The sequence below is a fragment of the Ranitomeya imitator genome, chromosome 5 (assembly GCF_032444005.1).
Source record: "Ranitomeya imitator isolate aRanImi1 chromosome 5, aRanImi1.pri, whole genome shotgun sequence".
In the NCBI taxonomy this organism is placed as follows: domain Eukaryota; kingdom Metazoa; phylum Chordata; class Amphibia; order Anura; family Dendrobatidae; genus Ranitomeya; species Ranitomeya imitator.
This window is the reverse complement of record NC_091286.1, coordinates 361,469,826-361,493,731: the sequence shown is the minus strand read 5'-3', so window position 1 is coordinate 361,493,731 and position 23,906 is coordinate 361,469,826. Positions and strand designations below refer to the sequence as shown.

Sequence of the window (23,906 nt, the reverse complement as noted above, 5' to 3'; positions counted from 1 at the left end):
ACTAAAAGAACCATCTTGTGCAGCATTAATGCTGCATTCTGTCAAGGTGGCTCTTTTAGTTAAAAACGCCTGGGGGGTGACAGATTCCCTTTAAATATTCCCATCATCCATTCCATCCTGACGTGTATTGCGGAGGACCCTCTCATGCCATTTTCATAAGATTATCACATTATTTTAGTCACTTCACATGTAACAGTTTCATTGTTTTGAATAATTGGTGTATGATGGGGCTTAAGTTTCTAATTTTTGCAGCCTGATTGTGCCCATGAATAAGACCATGCTCATACTGTGCCCCAGGAGAAGGATTTCTTGGCTTTCTGGGTGAATAGGCCAAAGTTCAGAAATACTGCTCTGTCCTGCTTATGTTTTCATAGAACATTTTCAGCATGGCAGGTAGTCACAAGTCACACTTACATGCAAAAATGTATCCAAAGTCTGTGTGAAAATACTGACCTTCTTATAGCTATCTGTCCTTGATACAATGAATCAAGTGTAACACCCCAGGAATTCGGTTGTCACGAGAAGGGTGGTGTCATGCCTGGAAGCGACAAGAATCACTTTAACAGGTAACTCGTACACACAACACTGTTCTGACTCCAGGCCAGAAGGGGAAGCTCTAGACCCGGTTTGAGGGTAGCTTCCCTATATATTCTGGCTGGAGGAGGAGTTAGTAGTCAGTCTGTGAGGAGAGCTGAAGCAGTGCAGGCACGAGGTTCTGCAGCTTCTGACAGGAGAGTCAGACAGTCTGTAGGAGACAGTGAGGGGAGATGGAGCAAAGGAGAAAAGAGAGAGAAAATGGAGGGGAGCTGCGATTGGGCTCCATCCAGGATCAAGTGCAAGAAACCGGAGGCTGGAATTCCGAGGTTGTGGGGGTAACTGTATGCCCACCAGCAGGCAGGAGATTTCAAGTCTTCTGGCCACCACTACACCTGAAGGCACAGCAGCAGATAGACCCCAGAGTCACCACAGGAGAAGAACCCCTGTAAAAAGGCTCGAGTTGCCTGGCATTTGGGTAGTGTCCACCTAAAGGGACAGAGAGAGAAAGAGAGGACCTTGTACGAAGCCTCAGGCAGCAAGGGACTCAGAACACAGTGAAGAAAGGAAGGCGTCCAACCCCACCTGGCTAGAGGGATTCCAAATCGCTTCCAGGCTGCCAGGATTCCAAAGACCACCTGTAACCTGTACCTGAACTGCATCGGTAAAAGGTAAAGAGACTCTAACCTTGTGTCCTCCAATTCTTTCCTGCACTTCATCATCTATCATCCTTTCTAACTACACTGGGAGCCCTGGGGACTAAGCTCTACCTGTGGGGATCTGTACCATCTAAGCTGCAATACCATCATCTCCAGTGGACCCCTTTAAGCAGCGTCATCCCTGGCCGAGTACCACAGGTGGCATCACGAACACCACTACATTAGACTTTATTCCCATTTCCATTAACTCCCTTTTTACTGGATGCCCAGGGCCACGGACCGGTTACTGCCACCGTGACCACCCCTTTAAGAACAGAACCGACCCGGTACTGAGTACCCCACGGTCCTAGCGGGCGCTCCACAAGCACATGATTACTACTTCATGATTAAACACAAGTCACCATGTGTATGTCCATTTAGGGCACATGAATGTCATAGAGGAGGCTTGTCTGCTGGGGACTGTCCTCCATGAACCTGAGCACCTCGCGCTCGCTGAGCATGTCTTGCCCCATCCATTTGAATGACTGGCATGTAATAGAACAGTTTCTGAAGCTGGCTCAGCAGTGAACACTTGATTGCTGAGCTTGCGTTTACTGTCAAAGCCAGCTTGTCTTTCTTGAAAATGTTTTTACCTATTCTACTTCTTTTCTCTACAACTGTTAGAACTCACCCAGGCTCTGTGCTGTTGCTGTCACCATGCCAGTCTGCTGCTTCTTTCATCTGAGGAGTCATGTACTTATCCATGTCTTTGTTTTTGGCTCTTAGGACGACACAGATTATAAATAAAAGTATTTTCAGAATGTATTTAGCTGCCAATCATTCAGCACTTACTTTCTGAGTCATGGTAAAAATGTTAGGATTGTTTTGCTGCCCTCTAGTGGTGGTTTACAAAAAGACAATTGACTTAATGTTACACAAAAAGTTTTTGATGTTGTTTTTTAACATTTTTAGTTGGGCTTACGGTTTATGCGTAGTTACAGTGGAAATGAAAATTGGTATAGATATTACAACATTCAAGTGTCTACTTTATTAGGTATCTATAATTCAGGCTCTGTTTCCAGGAACTATATAGCACAGCCAAAATATGCGTCATGTCTTAGATTAAAAAAAATTAAGCAAGAAAATATTGCTGCACATCTCTATTGAATTAAATGTTCCTAGTAAATATATTTTTAAAAAGCATCACCCAAATTACTATCATGGGGCAAGCACAGAGAATGGGTTATTTCCAGAAGAGCAATTAATCTAAAATCCTGCTGATTGGACATAACTTGCTGTGAGACACCCAGCAATACCAAGTAGGGAATCTGAAACCCAGGAACCAGTCCAATCTTGAATGGCATAGAGGTGCGCATGCTCCACATCAACTCCATTCATTTTCCATTGGACTGCCAAGTTCAGTCTCCTGCTATTTCTCATAGATAAGGAATGGAGCGAAGATCAACAATGTACATCATTGTCCCATTCAAGACAGGGCTGCAGAGCACAATTCTCAGGGTTCCAGAGAACAGTAGTCAGGATTTCCCTGTATTTCGCTCCATCCATCTTCCCATCATCTCTGACCAGCCTTCCTGTTCATGCTGAAGCATCCAAACAGCATGATGCTGCCACCATGTTTGAAGGTGGGGATGATGTTTTGAGGGTGATGTGCAGTGTTAGTTTTCCACCACGCTTAGCATTTTGCATTTAGCCCAAAAAGTTATACTTTGGTCTCATGTGACCAGAGCACCTTCTCCCAAATGCTAGCTGTGTCCTTTACATGGCTTTTTGCAAACTGCAAACAGGACTTTTTATGGCTTGCTTTCAAAAATGATTTTCTTCTTGCCACTCTTCCATGAAGGCCAGATGTGTGACGTATACAACTAATATATGTCCTGTGGACAGATTCTCCCACCTGAGCTGAGCAGCTCCTACAGAATCACCATGGGCCTCTGATCTGCTTCTCTAATTATTGTTCTCTGTGCTTGGAATGTCAGTTTAGGTGAACGACCATATCTTATTAGGTTTGCAGTCGTGCCATACTCATTCCTTTTTTGGATGATGGATTGAACAGTGCTGCGTGACATGTTCGCAGCTTGGATTATTTTTTTAGAACCTAATCCTGCTTTACTCTTCTCCACAACTTCATCCATGACCTGTCTGGTTAGTTCTTTGGTGTACATGTTGCAGATTGATCATTAATATCCTCAAACAAACCTCTGATGTCTTCACAGAACAGCTGTAGTTAAATTGAGAATAAATTACACGCAGATGGACTAAATTCACTAATTTTCAGATTTACATTTTTTTAAATATTTTTAAAATCATGTATCATTTCATTTACACTTCACAAATACTTGCTGCATAGTGTTGGTTTATCGCATGGAATCATAAAGAAATACATTTAAGTTTGTGGGTGTAATGTTTAGAAATGTGGAATACTTTTTCATGGCACTGTAAGTGTACCATATGTAAATCCACAGGTGATTTGGGGGTAAGACAGGTATTGTACTTGCAGCTCTCCTGCCCTCCTTCCCTATTCCCCTTCTGTCTGCTTCCTGAGTCTGATTGACAGATCACTCTTGTTTCAGTGACTTGCCTCCCCTGACTGATATCCTGCACGATACGTTACTCATTACACGTTACGTTACTCAAGTGTATTGATATGAGCATGTGCCATCTCCATCTGAAGAACGGAGCTGTGCAGCAACAAGCAGCAGTGAAAAAGTGTAAGCCTCAAGTCAGGGGAGGTAGGTAATTGAAAAATGAGTAACTTGTTAGTCATACACACCAGGCAAGTGACTGGTGAGGAATAAGGAGGTGGGCAATGTGCCACCTCAAAGCTCATGCGGCTCTCTCATTTGCACACAAATTTCATGCTGGATTTCTCAGAAACGACAAAACTAGTTTCTACAATCATGGTATGGATTTAATCAGTATGAAGGTGGAGCGCCCCCAGATGCAGGGCCGTGGGGTACTCGGTACCGGTCCTCTCTGTTTCGGTCCTGGGGTTGTCACGGTGGCTGGACCTGTTCCGTGACCCTGCTAAGGGGCGTCCAATGAAAGGTGATGAAAGTCTGTCATGGGTTCGTGACGCCACCTGTGGTGTTCAGTCAGGGTGACCGACGCTGCTTGGGGTCCACTGGGGTGGTGTTATGGCAGCTAGATGGTATACCTTCCCACAGGTGAAGTATATCCCCAGGGCTTCCCAGTAGTGTAGGTAGTGATGATGTGAGGCATGGTTAATAACGAGGACGCAGGGTTGCAGTCTCTTTACCTTTTTACTGAAGACTTCGGGATCCGCAATCCAGAGCACTGCTAACAGGGCCGGCTGAGATCGGCCGGTCCGAAGGCACATCCAGAGTTCCCTTTGCAGGTGGAAATCAGTGCCTACCTTCTAGCACCTGTGTGTTGTAGTCCTTCCCTGCTGAGTACCACGGGATAGTCCTCACAACTGTCGTATTCGTTCTTTCTCTCTGTCTCCGTCCCCCAGATAGTATGGCTAGGACGCACCTGTATGACAGGTAGGCCTGGAGTTATTCTGGGACCCTAGAGATGCCCCTCTCCCACAATTGCCTCCTATGTCTGCTTAGGTAATTTAAGTTAGACAGTCAACCTATAATCAACTGTCCTGCCGCTGTTTGAAGTAATGCTTGAAGTCTGTTACTTCCTCGGCGTTCCGGCCACCGGCTACGCGCTTCAGTAGGATGTTGCCGTTCTCGGGGCACGACTCCTACTGGTTCTATCTCCTTTGTGCTGCGATCTCGTTTCTCACTTCTCCACAAAATACTTCACTTCGTGTCCTTCCTTAGGATGCCGCCACAAGGTAGTGCAGGCGCGGCTCCGTAACAATCTGTCCTTTCTGCTAGGCACCTGCCAAGAACCCACGCCTGACAGGTCCTCCCTGGAACTCTCCCAGGCTGCTTTCTGACTAACTTCCTATCCAACCCCCAGTTTTACCCGAGTGTGAGGAGTGGCCTAATACATAGAGCCTTTTGCTCCCCCTGGTGGCCGGAGTGTGAAGTGTAATGTGTGACTGTGATACCTGGTCAGGTGAACTCCTTTAGTGCAATCAGATATAACATCACTGCCCTTAGTGGCAGAGCGACTGCAACGACCAGGACTCTGGGGCGCTGCAAAGGTGCCTGTCCATACAGAGGGTGAAACAAGTACTGAACTCTTTGGATGCCATAATACACACTATGTTTGGAGGCCAAAAAGCTTTGCATATCACCCCCAAAACACTATATCAACACTGAAGTTTGGTGGTGGGAACATCCTGGTGTGGGGCGGTTTTTCAGCATGTCGCACTGGCAAACTTCGTGCAATTGAAGGAAGAATGAATTGACAAATGTACCGAGACATTCTAGAAAAAGATTTGCTGTCATCTATCAGGATGAAAAAGATGAAATGAGGGTGGACATTTCAGCAATACAATGATCCTAAACACACAGTAAATTAAACTCTCAATTGGTTTCAGAGAAATAAAATATGCTAGAACGTCCCAGCCAATCATCTGGCCTGAATCCAATAGAACATTTATGGAAGGAACTAAAGCTCAGAATTTATAGAAGGAGCCCACGAAGCTGTCAGGATTTGAAGAGTTTTCGTTTGGAGAATAGGCCAAAATCGCAAATCAACACTTTATCCCTGTGTTATTTCTCATTATTACACATAACTTAATTTATGGAAATCTATTGAGTTCTTTGCCTGTGTGGATTGGATTGGTTGTTACCGACATCGAGTGAGAATTTCATGCCAATAGCACCTTTAGAGATATATTTACGTAAAAAAAGGGTAATTTGTTCAATACTTATTTCACCTGCTGTGCATGCAGTTAGCTTAAGGTATAAAATCCTCTTGACAGGTTACTTATAATGATCATGTCCCTAAGTGGGATCGTTTTACTAATTTTCTGCCTATCAATCATTTATGATTTATGTGGGAAATTAATTAACCATAACATTTTCCCACAGAATTATGAAGTTCCACGTAGCAAAGAGGAAGTTTAAAGAAACTTTGCGTCCTTATGATGTGAAAGATGTGATTGAGCAATATTCTGCTGGACATTTAGATATGCTATGCAGGATAAAGAGCCTTCAAACGCGGTTAGTAATTAGCATGTTTTCTTTCAGTATATGTGTTGTAACTGAATAAAGGCTTTGTCATTACAATACACCTTTCCTTTTTTCCTATTCTTTTGCATACTAAAAATGTTTTTGATGTCGGGTATGTTTTTATATGATTTTTGAGGCTCAGCTCCATGCAAGAATTTAACATAAAAGGAGCTTTGACTGCAGAAGAATCGCTTTGTTTACCTGTGAATAAAGTACATTTTAGAATATGTTCTGTTTAGTAATTTATGATCACATATGAAAAGGACTGTGAGAACTGTATTTCCAATCATGTATACAGTCAATGAGGTGGATCATTTCTCCAGAGAAGCCAGGCCAGCCAGTCTCCAGCACTAGGGTAGCAGTGCCCGTGGCATTCGCACTATAAAGATGAAGGTGAGGCCAGTACACCCCAGCTCACAACGCACTAAAGGTGGCTTCTGACTATGTACTTGGCTTTTGGGCCATCAATCAAGTCAGGAGTGGGTTGAGCCAGCTTGACTTGACTATAAAATGGCTCCATATCTTTGATCATGTAAAGTTCTTTTTCTGGCACCTTGTAGCGGTTGACATGTTACCCCAAGGATGTGGTTTGCATATTATTCAAGAGCCAACTAATGTCTCATCTGCTTCTCAATTTAAACTATTGAGAGGACTGGGTGAGACTTTAATCCGCACCCAACAGCAAGCATGCAAATGGTATACTTGCTGTCTCATGATGACTACTGGAACTGGCAAGCGGAGCCAAATCCTTGCAGTGTGTACATTGCACATCATTTATATCTGGCAAGCTGCAGGGCTGGCTAAAAATTCCACTCCTTTAAATCCAGGACAACTCCTTTAAATGAATACAATAATATGAATACAATTTAATACAATATCTGCTAACTCCAAAATATTCAGGGGACTCCCATTTAAAGGGGTTAACTATCGGTGCCTAAGGCAGCATGACCTAGGAATACAGCCTTGAATGTATGCTTAAGGACACACAACCGTTTTTCTCTCATCTGAGATATAATCGGTTCGATTATGCTACAGTATTCACACTCTGATCAGAGTTTAATCAGAGTGTGATCAGAGTGTGATTCGGTTTTCTTGGATGTGGAGAATTAAAAAAAAAAGTTTCTACATCTGCTCCATTCACTCTGTCTGTGAAAATCAGCCGATTTTTCTCACATTTAGACTTGAATGGCCGAGTGTGTCCCGATTATAAAATTGTGCTTGCGCACAGCCTCATTGAATAGCACTCGTCCGATTTTTACTATGATGTGCACAAGGCGTTAAAGTGAAAACTGTAATATTTCTCATTTGTATTCCTTAAAATTTGTTGTCTTCTAGTTTCTTCTCCTCTGTTGTTGCTGAATTAATAACATTGTGCTTTATTTCTCATGTACAGGGTCGATCAGATTCTTGGAAAAGGTCAAATAGCAACAGATAAAAAGAGTCGTGAAAAAACTGTACATGAAATTGAGGCAGGGGACGACCTCAGTATGTTGGGCCGAGTGGTAAAAGTGGAAAAACAGGTAAAGTATTTTATAATGAAAATGAATGCAGCCTCCTAATAAACTTGTGGTTGAATCCCTTACTTTCCATTCTCAGAAGATGAAATCCTGTCTAGACTAGCTCTTACTTACATGGTTGAAGTTTTGTTACAGTATGTAAATTTTGACAATCCTCTGGGGCTAAAGATAGCAGCATCACAAATACCTCTCCTGTTCAGGACTTCAGAATAAGTGTTACGAGCACACCCCTAGGTTCAGAATTCTTTGGAACTCTAGGGGAACTGTTACTCAGGGCGACCATGCACTGCAGCTTCCTCAGGCACAAGATGGATCCACTTGCTCACACAGATACAATTGATAGAGTCCTCATGAACATGAACAGTGTAGTTTAAAGGGAACCTGTCACCCCCAAAATCGAGGGTGAGCTAAGACCACCGGCATCAGGGGCTTATCTACAGCATTCTGGAATGCTGTAGATAAGCCCCCGATGTATCCTAAAAGATGAGAAAAAGAGGTTAGATTATACTCACATGGGCAGGCGGTCCGATCCGGTGGGCGTCGCGGTCTGGTCCGATGGGCGTCGCGGTCCATTCTGGGGCCTCCCATCTTCATAGGATGACGTCCTCTTCTGGTCTTCACGCTGCAGCTCCGGCGCAGGCGTACTTTGTCTGCCCTGTTGAGGACAGAGCAAAGTACTGCAGTGCGCAGGTGCCAGGAAAGGTCAGAGAGGCCCAGCGCCTGCACACTGCAGTGCCTGCGCCAGAGCCAAAGGGAATCTGGCATCAAGATTTTGCCACATAATCTGAGAGCAACATGATGTAGAGACAGAGACCCTGATTCCAGTGATGTGTCTCTTACTGGTCTTACTGGTCTGCGTGCTGTAGTTTTGATAAAATCGCAGATTTGTCAGCAGGAGATTATCACTAGATGACTAGTAAATCTACCACATAGTTCTCTATATTTATGGCTCTTTATAACCCCGATCCCACCACTGATTGTCAATTTTCTTCCTATGCACAGTATACAAAGAAAAATGAAAATTAGTGATGTGGGCGGATTTTACATAGCTCAGCATTTTTTTCTCGTGTTGCTGACATCACTGCAGTGTGTTTATTTACAATATAACTATAGGATTAGTGATGGATAGGCATTTTATAGTTGCCTCTCCATTACTAAGCTGTGGGCTTGTTGTCACCGCAAATATGAACCCCACTTGCCACTGCCACAGGGCAGGTGAGAAGAGCCAGACAAAGCTCCAGAATTGGCACATCTAATAGATGGATCTTTCCTGGGGCGACTGCAGTCTGCTATTTTTAGGCCGGAGGGACCAATATCCATGGCCCTTTACCAGCCTGAGACTATCAGCCCCCGAGCTGTCTGCTTTAGCTTGGCTGGGTGTCAAAAAAGGGGGACCCCTGCCATTTTTTTAAATTATTTTTTTAAATAATTAAAATATATGGCATGGGGACCTCTTTGTTCTTGATAACCAGCCTCACTAAAGCAGATAGCTGAACGTTGCAGCCCAACGGTTGTCAGTTTTGCCTGGCTGGCTATCAAAAATACAGGGGAACCCCACATAATTTTTTTTTAAATTTATTTATAGTGCAGGTCATGGCTGATGGAAACTCCCATCAGCCACCTCCTGCTCTCGCTGTTAACAGTTGAATATAACTGTCAACATTGCCCCCTGCTAGCGCTGATTGTAGCACGAGCAGGGGACAATGATGTGAGCACCCGCACTGGGGAACAGCGAGAACAGTACCGCTGATTCCCAGGCACCGGTGTTGTGAATTCTGTTGTCGGGCTCCCTCCTGTGGTCATGAATGGTACTTCGGCTGGTTCTGTCCATGGACTTCCTCTGGTGGGTGTTTCTGAGTTTCACAGGTGACGAGGTTAATTCGTTAGCTGCTGCTCTATTTAACTCCACTTAGATCTTTGCTCCATGCCACCTGTCAATGTTCCAGTATTGGTCTGTTCACTCCTGGATCGTTCTTGTGACCTGTCTTCCCATCAGAAGCTAAGTTCCAGCTTGTATTTCTTTGGTTTGCTATTTTTCTGTCCAGCTTGCTATTTAATTTGTTGTCTTGCTTGCTGGAAGCTCTGGGACGCAGAGGGAGCGCTTTCGCACCGTGAGTCGGTGCGGAGGGTCTTTTTGCGCCCTCTGCGTGGTCTTTTTGTAGGTTTTTGTGCTGACCGCAAAGTAACCTTTCCTATCCTCGGTCTGTTCAGTAAGTCGGGCCTCACTTTGCTAAATCTATTTCATCTCTGTGTTTGTATTTTCATCTTTACTGACAGTCATTATATGTGGGGGGCTGCCTTTTCCTTTGGGGAATTTCTCTGAGGCAAGGTAGGCTATATTTTTCTATCTTCAGGGCTAGCTAGTTTCTTAGGCTGTGCCGAGTTGCATAGGGAGCGTTAGGCGCAATCCACGGCTATTTCTAGTGTGTTTGATAGGTTTAGGGATTGCGGTCAGCAGAGTTCCCACGTCCCAGAGCTCGTCCTTATTATCAGTAACTATCAGGTCATTCCGTGTGCTCTTAACCACCAGGTCCATTATTGTCCTGACCACCAGGTCATAACACACCGGTACATGTCACACTGATGACACAAGAATGTTATCCATGTGTCATCAGTATGCACATGTGCGGGATGCTTTGCGACCCATGCTGCTGTTAAACAATAGACATGTCAGAGTGTTTTTCTTATGGACACACGGTTCACGGAAGCACACTGACATGTACACAGACCCATTCACTTGAAGGGTCTACATGGGTGTCTCACGTACGTATGAAAACTGTAAGACATCAGTGTTTCTGGTACATGTGGTGAAAGAGCCCTAATGTGCAGGCTAGCCTTGTCTGCTAGAAAGACAGCTGCATTTTGTAGCAGCTTTCCACACTGGCTAAAATCAGAATTAAAGTAAACTGACCTGGTGATTTTAGTAAGACTGGTTGACTTTCTAATGCAGAGGTCTCAAACGACATTCCTCAAGGGCCGCAAACAGATAATGTTTTCAGGATTTCCTTGTACTGCACAGGTGATAATTTAATCACCTACACACATAATGATTAGAGCACCTTGTGCCATGCTAAGGAAAACTTGAAAACACGCATGGTTTGCGGCCCTCGAGGAATGCAGTTTGAGACCCCAAATCTAATGTGTATGGGGTGCCAAACACTCTTCTTGACAACAGATATCTACAAAGAAGGCTTAGCCTTGTTGTATTTAAACTTGCCAAATCTGATTTTTCTCACACAAGATAAGCCATCAAAGGTTATGGGCAGTGACTTAAGGTACCGTCACATTAAGCGACGCTGCAGCGATCTAGACAACGATCCCGATCGCTGCAGCGTCGCTGTGTGGTCGCTGGAGAGCTGTCACACAGACAGCTCTCCAGCGACCAACGATGCCAGTCCCCTGGTAACCAGGGTAAACATCGGGTTACTAAGCGGAGGGCCACGCTTAGTAACCCGATGTTTACCCTGGTTACCAGCGTAAACGTTAAAAAAAAAAAACACTACATACTTACATTCCGGTGTCTGTCCCCCGGCGCTGTGCTTTCCTGCACTGTCAGCGCCGGCCAGCCGTAAAGCAGAGCGGTGACGTCACCGCTGTGCTTTACAGCTGGCCGGCGCTCACAGCCAGTGCAGGAAAGCACAGCGCCGGGGGACAGACACCGGACTGTAAGTATGTAGTGTTTTTTTTTTTTTACGTTTACGCTGGTAACTCAACTCAAAACAAATGTACCAGTGTCACTTTATGTGGTAATAACTCTGCAAGGCTTCAACTGATCCCACTGACTCTGAGACTATTTTTCCTGACACATTGTACTTCATGTTAGTGGTTAATTATGGTCAATATAATTTGCGTATATTTATGAAAATATCGAAAAGTTGACAAAAATTTGTAAGTTTTGCAATTTTCATACTTTTTATGCATTTAAATCACAATTATACCACACAAATAGTTAATAAACAACATGTCTACTTTACATCTGCATAGTTTTTGAAACATTATTTTTTGTGTTAAGAAGTTAGAAGAGTTCAAAGTTGATCAGCAATTTCTCATTTTTCCAACAAAATTTGCCCAAAAAAATTTTAGGGGCCACATCACTTACTTTGGGGGACCTAAATGACACAAAATACAAAAAGTGACACCATTCTAAAAACTGCACCCCTCAAAGTCCTCACAACCATATTTAAGAAGTTTATTAACCATTCAGGTGCTTCATAGGAATTAATGGAATGTGGAAGGAAAACAATTAACATTTTACTTTTTTTACACAAATTTTACTGTAGTCCCAATTTTTTTACTTTCACAAGGGTAACAAGAGAAAATGACTCCCAAAATTTATTGGGGATGTCACACCAGCAGAAACCCCTTATAAGTGATGTCATTTTACAAACTGCATCTATCAATGCATTCATCTAGGGGTTCCGTGAGCATGTTGACACCACATGAGCCTCAGCAAAATTCATACCATTGTGTGGTGAAGAAAGAATAATTACTTTTTTTTTTGTTAGTTTTATAAGGGCTACAAGATAAAAGTGGACCTCTCAGTTTGTCGTGCAATTTATCCCGAGTACGCCAATGCCCTACATGTAATCGGGAACTACTTTTGAGGCACAATGCAAAACTCAGAAAGTAAGGAGCGCTATATTATAGTGCAGATTTCACTGTTATTGTTTGCAGATGCAATGACCCACTGAGGCTGGTTTCACACTTGCGTTTTTGTCTGCTGCGTTTTTTTTTCCTATATTTAACATTGAAAACGCATGCGTTTTTTTTGTGTATGCGTTTGGTCGCGTTTTGCAACGCATGCGTTTTTTAACTGCATGCTTTTTTTTCTAAAATGCTACTTGTAGTATTTTTAGAAGCGTTTTTTGGACCAAAAAAAAACGCATGCGTTTTCGTGCGTTTTTTTTGTGTCAAAAAATGCATTGGAATCAATGGGGACGCATGCGTTTTTTGGTGCATGCGTTTTTTGCGTTAAAAAACGCATGCGTTTTTTTATTAAAAACACTGAAAACACACTAATATGCCACCACCCAACGTAAAGGTGATAAAGGGATCCTAACCCTACCCCTAACCCTAACCCTAACCCTAACCCTACCCTTAACCCTAACCCTAAGGGATCCTAACCCTACCCCTAACCCTAACCCTACCCCTACCCCTAACCCTAAGGGATCCTAACCCTACCCCTAACCCTAACCCTACCCCTAACCCTAACCCTACCCCTAACCCTAACCCTAAGGGATCCTAACCCTACCCCTAACCCTAACCCTAACCCTACCCCTAACCCTAAGGGATCCTAACCCTACCCCTAACCCTAACCCTAACCCTACCCCTAACCCTAACCCTACCCCTAACCCTAAGGGATCCTAACCCTACCCCTAAACCTACCCCTAACCCTAACCCTAACCCCTTTATGGTTAGGGGTAGGGTTAGGGTTAGGGTTAGGGGTAGGGTTAGGATCCCTTAGGGTTAGGGGTAGGGTTAGGGTTAGGGGTAGGGTTAGGGTTAGGGGTAGGGTTAGGGGTAGGGTTAGGATCCCTTAGGGTTAGGGGTAGGGTTAGGGTTAGGGTTAGGGGTAGGGTTAGGGTTAGGATCTCTTTAGGGTTAGGGTTATGATCCCTACCCCTAACCCTACCCCTACCCCTAACCCTAACTATTTCTGTTTATAGTGGGTTTTTTACTTTTTTTTAATGATTGGCAGCTGTCACACATTTCTCAGCATGCGTTTAAAAAACGCAAACGCATGAAAAAACGCATGTAAACGCGGTAAAACGCCGCGTTTTTTACACCACATGCAAAAACGCATGCGTCAAAAAAACGCAGCGTTTGCATGCGTTTACATGCGTTTTTCACCATGCGTTTTTTTGCGTTTTTTACCGCAAAAACACACCCAAAAAAACGCAAATGTGAAACCAGCCTGAGAGAGTGGACTTTGAGGGGTTTATATATTGAAAACGCCCCCAAAATGATACCATTTTAAAAACCACACCTCTCATATTCTTTAAAATTGTTGTCAGAATATGTTTTAACCCTTCAGTCACTACACAGGAATTAATACAAAGTGTAATGAAAGAAAAAAAAATGTACCTCTAAAATTTTGCTTTACCCCAAGTTTCTTACTTTTGCAAGATGTAACAGCAAAAATTGTACCCCACAGTTTGTTACCCACGTTCTTACGAGTGCGGCAATAACCCACATGTAGTCAAAAAGTTCTGTTTGGACTAATGGTAGGGCTCGGAGCGGAAGGAGCAATATTTAAATTTTGGAACACAAATTTGGTTGAAACAGCCGGCGAGCACGATGTCACATTTGCAGGGCCACTATGATGCCACAACTGACCCCATTTTGGAAACTAAACCCCTCAATGATTTTATCCAGGGGTATAGTGAGGATTTTGAACCCTAAGATACTATACAGAATTTGATAACATTGTGTCTTGATATTGAATATGCCGTCATGTGGGGTGTAGAATCGAGCATGTTACTCTAGAACCTGCGATACTCAGCAATAAAGAGCAATCTTTATTTTTATATAGCGCTAACATATTCCGTAGCGCTTTACAGTTTGCACCTATTATCATCACTGTCCCAGATGGGGCTCACAATCTAAATTCCCTATGAGTATGTCTTTTGTATGTGGGAGGAAACTGGAGTACCCGGAGGAAACCCACGCAAACACGGGGAGAACATACAAACTCCTTGCAGATGTTGTCAAAGATGGGATTAGAACCCAGGACCCCAACGCTGCAAGGCTGCAGTACTATCGACTGAGCCACCGTGCTGCCTCAAGTAGTGAGCACTTGCACTCAACACTAGTCATCATATCATCATTTTCTGTTATAGCTTTTTGAAAAAACCCTATCTCCAACAATAAGCCCAGCTTCAACCTCAAACCTAACCCTAAGCCTAACTCTAACAATAAGTCCAACTCTAATGCTAAGCCCAACCCCAACCCTGAGCCCAGCTTCAACAATATGCCCAACCCTAACTCTTAGCACAACTCTAACGCTAAGCTCAACCCCAACCCTAAACCCAACTCTAACAATATGTCTAAGCCTAACTCTAAGCCCAATCCTAACCCTAAGCCCTACCCTAACCCTAACGGCAAAGAATGATAGAAAAAAAATTATGAAAAATTATAAAATTTAAAAAACAAATCTGACTAAGGGGATAATACGGGGGGATATCATACTAATTATTGGCTTTTGATCACTGTTATAGGGTCCATCACAGTGATCAAAAGGAACCAATAGGAAAAATTCCTGCTTTTGCAGGGTGCATGATGGCAGGTTTCGGTGGGCACACTTCGCAATATTTTTTCAGGAAGAGGAGGCAGAGGGCTGAGGGACAGAGCAGGAAGGACTGGGTGATGACAGAGATACCAGGGGGCTTGGAGACATCATTTCTCTCTTTTGATTGATTTTAATAATGAGCACTCTTTTTTTAACGTGATAACGACGATCGGGGATCTGAAAATCCAGCGCTGATCTTGTTCGCCTGAATTTCAGCTGGAATTCAGATTTTCAGCCTCTGGGGCACGCTATACCCTTATTCTCAATCGGCAGTTTAAAATGACGATGAAGGAGTAAGTCCCCTCTAGCAGCCATCGTTTTAATGTGCATCGGCGGTCGTTATGAAGTTAAGGACATATCTGTCTGAGGCCGGCGTCACACACAGCGTATGAAAATACGGTCCGTATATTACGGCCGTAATACGCTGAAAAGTCCCGAAAATAGTGGTCCGTAGCTCCTCCGTAGGCAGGGTGTTTCAGCATTTTTTGCGCATGGCATCCTCCGTATGTAATCCGTATGTCATCCGTACTGCGTGCTTTTATCGCAGGCTTGCAAAACCGACATACGGCTATACAAGGGATCCATGTGTTTAAAAAAAAAAAAACATATATACTGTCTATATATATATATATATATATATATATATATATACATATATATGTCAGTAGACACATATATGTATATATATTAATATTTCATCCAGCGCGATATAGCAGAAAGCCGGTAATTCAATTACCGGCTTTTGCTTTCTCCTTCCTAAACCCGACATGATATGAGACATGGTTTACATACAGTAAACCATCTCATATCCCCATTTTTTTTGCATATTCCACACTACTAATGTTAGTAGTGTGTCTATGCAAAATTTGGCCGTTCTAGCTAGTAAATTAAAGGGTTAAATGGCGGAAAAAATTGGCGTGGGCTCCCGCACAATTTTCTCCACCAGAATAGTAAAGCCAGTGACTGAGGGCAGATATTAATAGCCTGGAGAGGGTCCATGGTTATTGCCCCCCCCCTGGCTAAAAACACCTGCCCCCAGCCACCCCAGAAAAGGCACATCTGGAAGATGCGCCCATTCTGGCACTTGGCCACTCTCTTCCCATTCCCGTGTAGCGGTGGGATATGGGGTAATGAAGGGTTAATGCCACCTTGCTATTGTAAGGTGACATTAAGCCAAATTAATAATGGAGAGGCGTCAATTATGACACCTATCCATTATTAATCCAATACTAGTAAAGGGTTAAAAAAAAACACACACATTATTAAAAATTAATTTAATGAAAAAAACACAAAGGTTGTTGTATTAATGTATTCTACTCTCAATCCACTCACTGAAGACCCTCGATCTGTAAAAAAAATAATAATAATAAACCAACAATATACATACCTTCCGAGGATCTGTCACGTCCAACGATGTAAATCCATCTGAAGGGGTTAAAATATTTTGCAGCCACGAGCTTTGCTAATGCAACGTTGCTCATGTCTGCAAAACCCCGGAGAATGTAGGTAAAGTAGGTCATTGACCTATATTTACCTGCATTTGCGGTGAGGCGCCCTCTGCTGGCTGTTCCTAGATCGTGGGAACTTTCCTAGAAAGCTCCCTGGCTCGAGTTCATATGAGGACAACCAGCAGAGGGCGCCCTCTTATGATCTCGAGCCTGGGAGCTTTCTAGGAAAGTTCCCACGATCTGGGAACAGCCAGCAGAGGGCGCCTCACCGCAAATGCAGGTAAATATAGGTCAATGACCTACTTTACCTACATTCTCCGGGGTTTTGCAGACATGAGCAACGTTGCATTAGCAAAGCTCGTGGCTGCAAAATATTTTAACCCCTTCAGATGGATTTACATCGTTGGACGTGACAGATCCTCGGAAGGTATGTATATTGTTGGTTTATTTATTTTATTTTTTTTAGAGATCGAGGGTCTTCAGTGAGTGGATTGAGAGTAGAATAAATTAATACAACAACCTTTGTGTTTTTTTCATTAAATTAATTTTTAACAATGTGTGTGTTTTTTTTTAACCCTTTACTAGTATTGGATTAATAATGGATAGGTGTCATAATTGACGCCTCTCCATTATTAATTTGGCTTAATGTCACCTTACAATAGCAAGGTGGCATTAACCCTTCATTACCCCATATCCCACCGCTACACGGGAATGGGAAGAGAGTGGCCAAGTGCCAGAATAGGCGCATCTTCCAGATGTGCCTTTTCTGAGGTGGCTGGGGGCAGGTGTTTTAAGCCAGGGGGGGGGGGCAATAACCATGGACCCTCTCCAGGCTATTAATATCTGCCCTCAGTCACTGACTTTACTACTCTGGTGGAGAAAATTGTGCGGGAGCCCACGCCAATTTTTTCCGCCATTTAACCCTTTAATTTACTAGCTAGATCGGCCAAATTTTGCATAGACACACTACTGACATTAGTAGTGTGGAATATGCAAAAAAATGGGGATATGAGATGGTTTACTGTATGTAAACCATGTCTCATATCATGTCGGGTTTAGGAAGGAGAAAGCAAAAGCCGGTAATTGAATTAGCGGCTTTCTGCTATATCGCGCTGGATGAAGTAATAATATATATACATATATGTGTCTCAATGACATATATATATATATATATATATATATACCTATTCTATGTGTACACATTTATTCTACCTATTCTACTGTAAGCTGTCAGTGTGATTTTACTGTACACCGCACTGAATTTCCGGCTTTTCTCTCTAACAGCGCTGCGTATTCCTTGCAAGTCACACTGCTGGTCCGTGTGTAATCCGTATTTTTGGGGCTTCCATAGACTTTCATTGACGTTTTATTTGCGCAATACGGTGACAAACGCAGCATGCTGCGATTTTCTACGGCCGTAGAAAGCCGTATAATACTGATCAGTTTAATACGGCAGATAGGAGCAGGGGCATAGAGAATAATTGTGCCGTATGTTTTGCGAGTTTTACGGACGTAGTTTCTGCGCTCTTACGTCCGTAAAACTCGCAAGTGTGATGCCGGCCTGAAACTTATGGGCCGGTAATACAGGCTCTGGATTTGTACATTAAAAAAAAAATAGGCTTGAGAAAGGCACAGTGTAGCTGAAACGTTGCCATGCCACCAGGGACATTAAAGTCCTTTTTCACTTGGATAAGTATTGGAGTGCTGCCACTTTTTTTTATATTTTTATATTATCTTGCAAGGAAGGGATTACAAGCTTTGGAGGCCTTGCACCCGAAGTGCTCTTGTATTTGTGCTGTTCCAGCATTTGTTTGATACATTAAAAAACTAGACATTTTATAAAGATTTCTCCCTGTTTCTGGAATTTCATTTTTCATATGCTATCTGTCATGTACATCCATCTCAAAATAGTATCCTGAACAAAGTATCCTCTATCAAATCTCATTGATATGTCTTATGAATCAGAGTTGATTTGATAAGGTAATAGAATACTGGTTGGCTAAAATAGGCAATCCTGTTCACATAAGACCGGACAACACATTTTTGAGTGATTCATCTGCAGTATATATCTTTAATATGCAATTTTAAATGAAACATTTAATAAACAAATCTAAATTTTCTTGACTAGTTGAGGTGGGCGAATCAATTCACAGAATTCCAGTCCATAAGCCTGGACTCTAGTCCATGGCAGCTTGGCAGGAGACTCACAAATCTCCTCTCTTTCAGTATCCTCAGCACGACTTTGATTACGAAGCGATCTGTCCATCTGTAGTAACTAGTCAACTACTACTACTACTACTACTACTACTAATAATAATAATAATAATAATAATAATAATAATAAATAAGCATTCTCACAATCTACATGCAAATGTATATCAGAAAAACACGACGAGGAAAAAAAATGTTTACTATATGTGACTTTCAGAAGCTCGGACTTCTAACCATAGAAGATTATTTGCATTAGTGCATTTATTCCATTGCATGTTTCTGGAGTGGCCGACACTGCTGGTGTGCTGATAGTGCTTACTTTGGTATTGTTTCCTGCTCAAAAAAAGAAGGAATGTCCAGCTTCACCAAATCCGTAAAAAAGAATTTTCTTTATTCACAAACTTTAAACATGGAAGATACAGACTTCAGCACGAACCATATGGTCATGATTAAGGCTATGTTCACATTTGCGTTGTGCGCCGCTGCGTCGGCGACGCAACGCACAACGCAAATAAAAACGCACCAAAACGCACGCAAAAACGCTGCGTTTTGCGACGCATGCGTCCTTTTTTGCCGAAATTTGGACGCAAGAAAAATGCAACTTGTTGCGTTTTCTGCACCCGACGCTTGCGGCAAAAAAAACGCATGCGTCGCACAACGCAAGTCCATGCGTCCCCCATGTTAAATATAGGGGCGCATGACGCATGCGTCGCCGCTGCGTCGCCCGACGCAAACACGCAAAACGCTAATGTGAACGTAGCCTACGGGAGCTTAGTCTCCAGAAACGCGTTGAGATTCTTACCCATATGGTTTGTGCTGAAGTCTGTATCCTCCATGTTTAAAGTTTGTGAATAAAGAAAATTCTTTTTTACGGATTCGGTGAAGCTGGACATTCCTTCTGTTTTTGACTTTACACGCCTGGACACAGTGGGTCCGTGCTCCCGAAGATTGGTTTATGCATCACGGGTGAGCTGGCTTATTTCTCCTCATTGTTTCCTGCTGCCTTCTCATCCTATAGTGCTGCACTCAACACTCACCATCTGTCAGATGTCTATCCACTTCTGGTCTTCTTTACCCCTCACAGTATCACACTATGCAGCTTCACAAAAATGAGAGAAAGAATCTGTGGTGACAACCCTCCCACCACGTGGTTCCTGATAGTTTTCTATTACCGCAGACAGGCAGTTTTGACGAGTGAGAACATTCCGCTCAGCAGGAAAAAGGGAGTTACAGACTGGAAATAAGGGAGATACATCTATCCCTAACAACATATTTTGCAGTTTATTATATTTTCAGATAGTATTGATTAGTTCAAAATATAGTAATAACAGCAGAAATGTGCCAATCCCATCCATAAGTATGTGATCTTGCCAAATATGTACGTTATTTTTACATTTTGCTATTTTCCATTTTTTATAAATGTTTTTTAAAGTTTTTATAAGTTTTTTTTAGGGGACTTAAACCTGCGACTATAGTATTTCAGTGTATTACTGGTCTCCTATATTGCTCAGTAAAAGCTTAGGCTTTATAAGAACAATACCATGGCAGACAAGGAGTCCTTCAGAAGGTCCCCGGCTGCCAAAGCAATTTATCAGCACCCTGTATTCGCTTTGCATGGGGGAAGCAGTGAGCTCCAAACTGGCAGAGGCCATCTTGGATATTTTTTAAATGCTGCTGCCATGTTTGACACTGGCATTTATAGTGTTGAACTGATGGAATCAAAGCTAGCTCTGACATCATTTAATCTTGGGTGCCAGTTTTGTAATACAGCGGCATCTGCGCCGTACACAGCAGGGTCAACTACTGTCCATATAGTGACAGTGCAAGCCTGCCATACATGTTTGTGCGGCTGTTGCTTGGGGGTTAAAAGGGAGTTCTAAGGGTGATGAATGCCACTGCATGGCCTCTGCCAAACACTTCTGTTCAGTTATATCTCAGGAGCTTTTACTGGGATATTCATTCAACAGGAGTGAAAAATGGGGTTTTAAAAGAGTGTCAGTGGAACTGTATATGGCCCCTTTTGATATAGGCATTTGATAAAGATATATTTTGCCCACAATTCATGATTACTAAAGTTGGCAATGATGATATATATGTTTATGTTTTTGTTTCTTTCCTAGGTACAGTCAATTGAGTCAAAATTGGACAGCCTACTTGATATCTACCAACAGGTCTTAAAGAAGGGATCTGCCTCAGCGCTGACATTGGCATCATTTCAGATGCCCCTATTTGAATGTGAACAAACTTCTGATTATCAAAGTCCAATAGACAGCAAAGATTTGTCAAATTCTGCACAGAACAGTGGATTCATAACCAGATCAGCTAGTGCCAACATCCCCCGGGGGTTACAGTTTGTGCTCACACCAAATGAATTTAATGCACCTGCCTATTATGGATTTAGTCCAACAATGGATAGCCAAGCAACACAAGTATCAGCAAATGTAAATGATGGACCTGTAACTGTGGTAACAAACAGTATATCAAACCAAATAAGCCAGGCCTCGAAGCCAACAGCACCAACAACACTACAGATACCAGCTGTATCGCCACTGACACATATCTGCAAACCAGAACCAATTCATATAATTCCCATGACCACAAAAGAGGATGTTTGTGACGTCACCGCCTGCCTTGTTGCTTCAAAAGAAAGCGTACAGCCTGCACAACCCAGTTTACCTAAAAATTTTGTAAGGCGGAAAAGCCTTGATACAAATAGTGGGGTATTATCATCAGGTCCATTCACACACAAGGATTTTGGCAAATCAATTTCTGTACAAAATTTGATTCAATCTACAGAAGAACTAAATGAACAGCTATCATGCAGTGACTCGAGTGTCTCAAGAAGCAGCCAGGACACGTACCCACAGTGGAGAGAGTCAAAACTTTTTATTGCAGATGAGGAGCTAGAGACAGAAACATACGATGCTGCCTCTGAGCCTACGGTGGAGACCACATTGTTATCTGACTCTATGAGGACTGGAATAGCAAGATCATCTCAAAGCATTAGCAAAACTAGGGATGGTACTGAAACCCTTAGCCCTCCACATGTCATACACAAATAACACTTTGTAGGGTTTACAGTTTCCTTAGTCATTCATATCATTGCATGAACTGTTTTGAAAGCCCTTACAATTAGCGGTGCAAGAATTAGAAAGAACCTGAATGGAAGTTCTACAAGCCAATCTCTTTTGGTTGCATGAAAATGCATGTTTTAAGTGAAGGCTAGAAATGTAAGAAAGATATTCTGATATCTTTAATCCTATAAACTATAGAATACAGTATACAGTGGATGGTTTAAATGCCCACTCACCTAGAAAGCCAATCACACCAAATTGAAATAGAGATATTATGTTGGAAGCCCTACACTTTTCTGGTACTGTTCTCTAATTGTACGGTCTAAAGCACTTTGTATCAAGGATAAAAAAAATGATCTGTCCAAACTCGATCTATAAGGTCATGTTTACAAGAAAAGGATGTTACAGCTGCTAGCAATTTTACCACGGAAATGAGTAAGATTGGACTGTACACGCTGCTAGTTGTGACAACATGACGCATACACTTTCATTCATTTCAGTAATTTAATGCACATGTAACAAGAATGTTGATTTCTGTATATTTTTGGTGAAATAGTGTTGTGACAAGCATACAGTTGGCACATCACATTCAGGTTGTTCTTTTGCTACGAAGATTTATAATATATGAAACCAGTCACGGCAGTCTTAACCATACAAAATGCTGTAAAAACTCTTTCACAAAGGACTTGACCTGTTTACTATGAAAAAAAAAAAAGTTCTGCCTCCACATTTCTTTTCAAAGTATTCTTGGATGTTAAACGATAGGCTTGTTATGTGAACATACTGTATATTGTATATATGGTGTCCTCGTCTATGAAAACTGCTTCGAGGGACATCATTTCAGAAACAAAAAAAGAGACAAGAACTGAAGCCAATTTAATTCCGTATTTTTTTTTTTTAATTCTTTTACTCATTGGCTTGGTTCTGATAAAGCCATTCTTAGGAGATATTGAAATACTTGCTCATGTTATAGGGTAGATTAGAGAAACTCCTCTCCCCGACCCCGATGTCATTGCAAATTAATTATTGTGTTTTACTATTTTTCCTTCATGAACAAAGATGAATGATCAATTCTGAAAGATGTCTGAAGCACAAAACACTTGTTACTGTTTGCCATTTCATATTGCATTTTGGGTTTCTATTTCATTAGTACATTTTTGCTCTTACTAAAGCTTGTCTACTACTACTAATTTTGTGACATTATGTAGGGTATCTCAACATCTCAGCTCGTATTAGAAATAACTTATTTTGAATGTCTGCATCCGTTTAGCCAAATAACTATTCTGTACATTGAAAAGTATTGTACAATGTATACAGCTCTACAAGTTTTCCTTTCATTTTATTTTAATCAATGTTTCACGTGCCTTTATTTCATTGTACATTTGCCATATCTCATAGGTCTGCATTTTGATTAATAGATGATTGCAAAACATAAAAAACGTTTTTATTTAAAAAGAAAAAGAAAAAAAATGGTTCTATTACATTTTCTCCATTGTTAGACAAAGCAGGTACCCTTATTTGATTTTATTGGTAAATGATCACAAATAACTTGGTATACTGTATTTGCCTTAAATGAAATGCTTATGAGCTTGAAATTTAATAGTTTTAATTTAATTTATTTAATAAAAATTTGTGCACATTAATGCGCAACTCTATGGATCATATATGAATAAGAAAATATATGGAATATTTTTTTTCCTGAAAGACGTAATAAAACACAACTATGTTTTAGTTTGGTTGTTTCTTACAATTCTGATATTTTATTAATTTATTGACATGGCACTACTTGCCATGGCTGTGATGGCTCCAGAAGTTTCTACATCTTAAAAGTCCGAGAGAAGTCCGTGTTCGGAGTTTAGCACCAGACACAGGGGTGTTCTGTACGAACCCCTAACTTTACAGTTCGGATTAGATAATTATAAACTCACTAGATGGTGGCCCGATTCTAACGCATCGGGTATTCTAGAATATGCATGTCCACGTAGTATATTGCCCAGCCACGTAGTATATTGCCCAACCACGTAGTATATTGCCCATCCATGTAGTATATTGCCCAGTCACGTACTATATTGCCCAGTC

General features: G+C 42.0%; 1 protein-coding gene across 1 annotated transcript in view; it reads left to right on the top strand.

Annotated features, from left to right (window-relative positions):
• The window catches only part of KCNQ5 (potassium voltage-gated channel subfamily Q member 5), a 952,749-nt gene extending 929,193 nt beyond the window's left edge, over positions 1 to 23,556 (top strand). Inside the window, exons 12-14 of the mRNA XM_069726569.1 lie at positions 6,149 to 6,280; positions 7,683 to 7,809; positions 20,874 to 23,556. Coding sequence (XP_069582670.1) covers positions 6,149 to 6,280; positions 7,683 to 7,809; positions 20,874 to 21,815 — 1,201 coding nt within the window. The 3' untranslated portion in view covers positions 21,816 to 23,556. The remainder of the gene's footprint in view (positions 1 to 6,148; positions 6,281 to 7,682; positions 7,810 to 20,873) is intronic.
• The last annotated feature ends 350 nt before the right edge of the window (positions 23,557 to 23,906 follow it).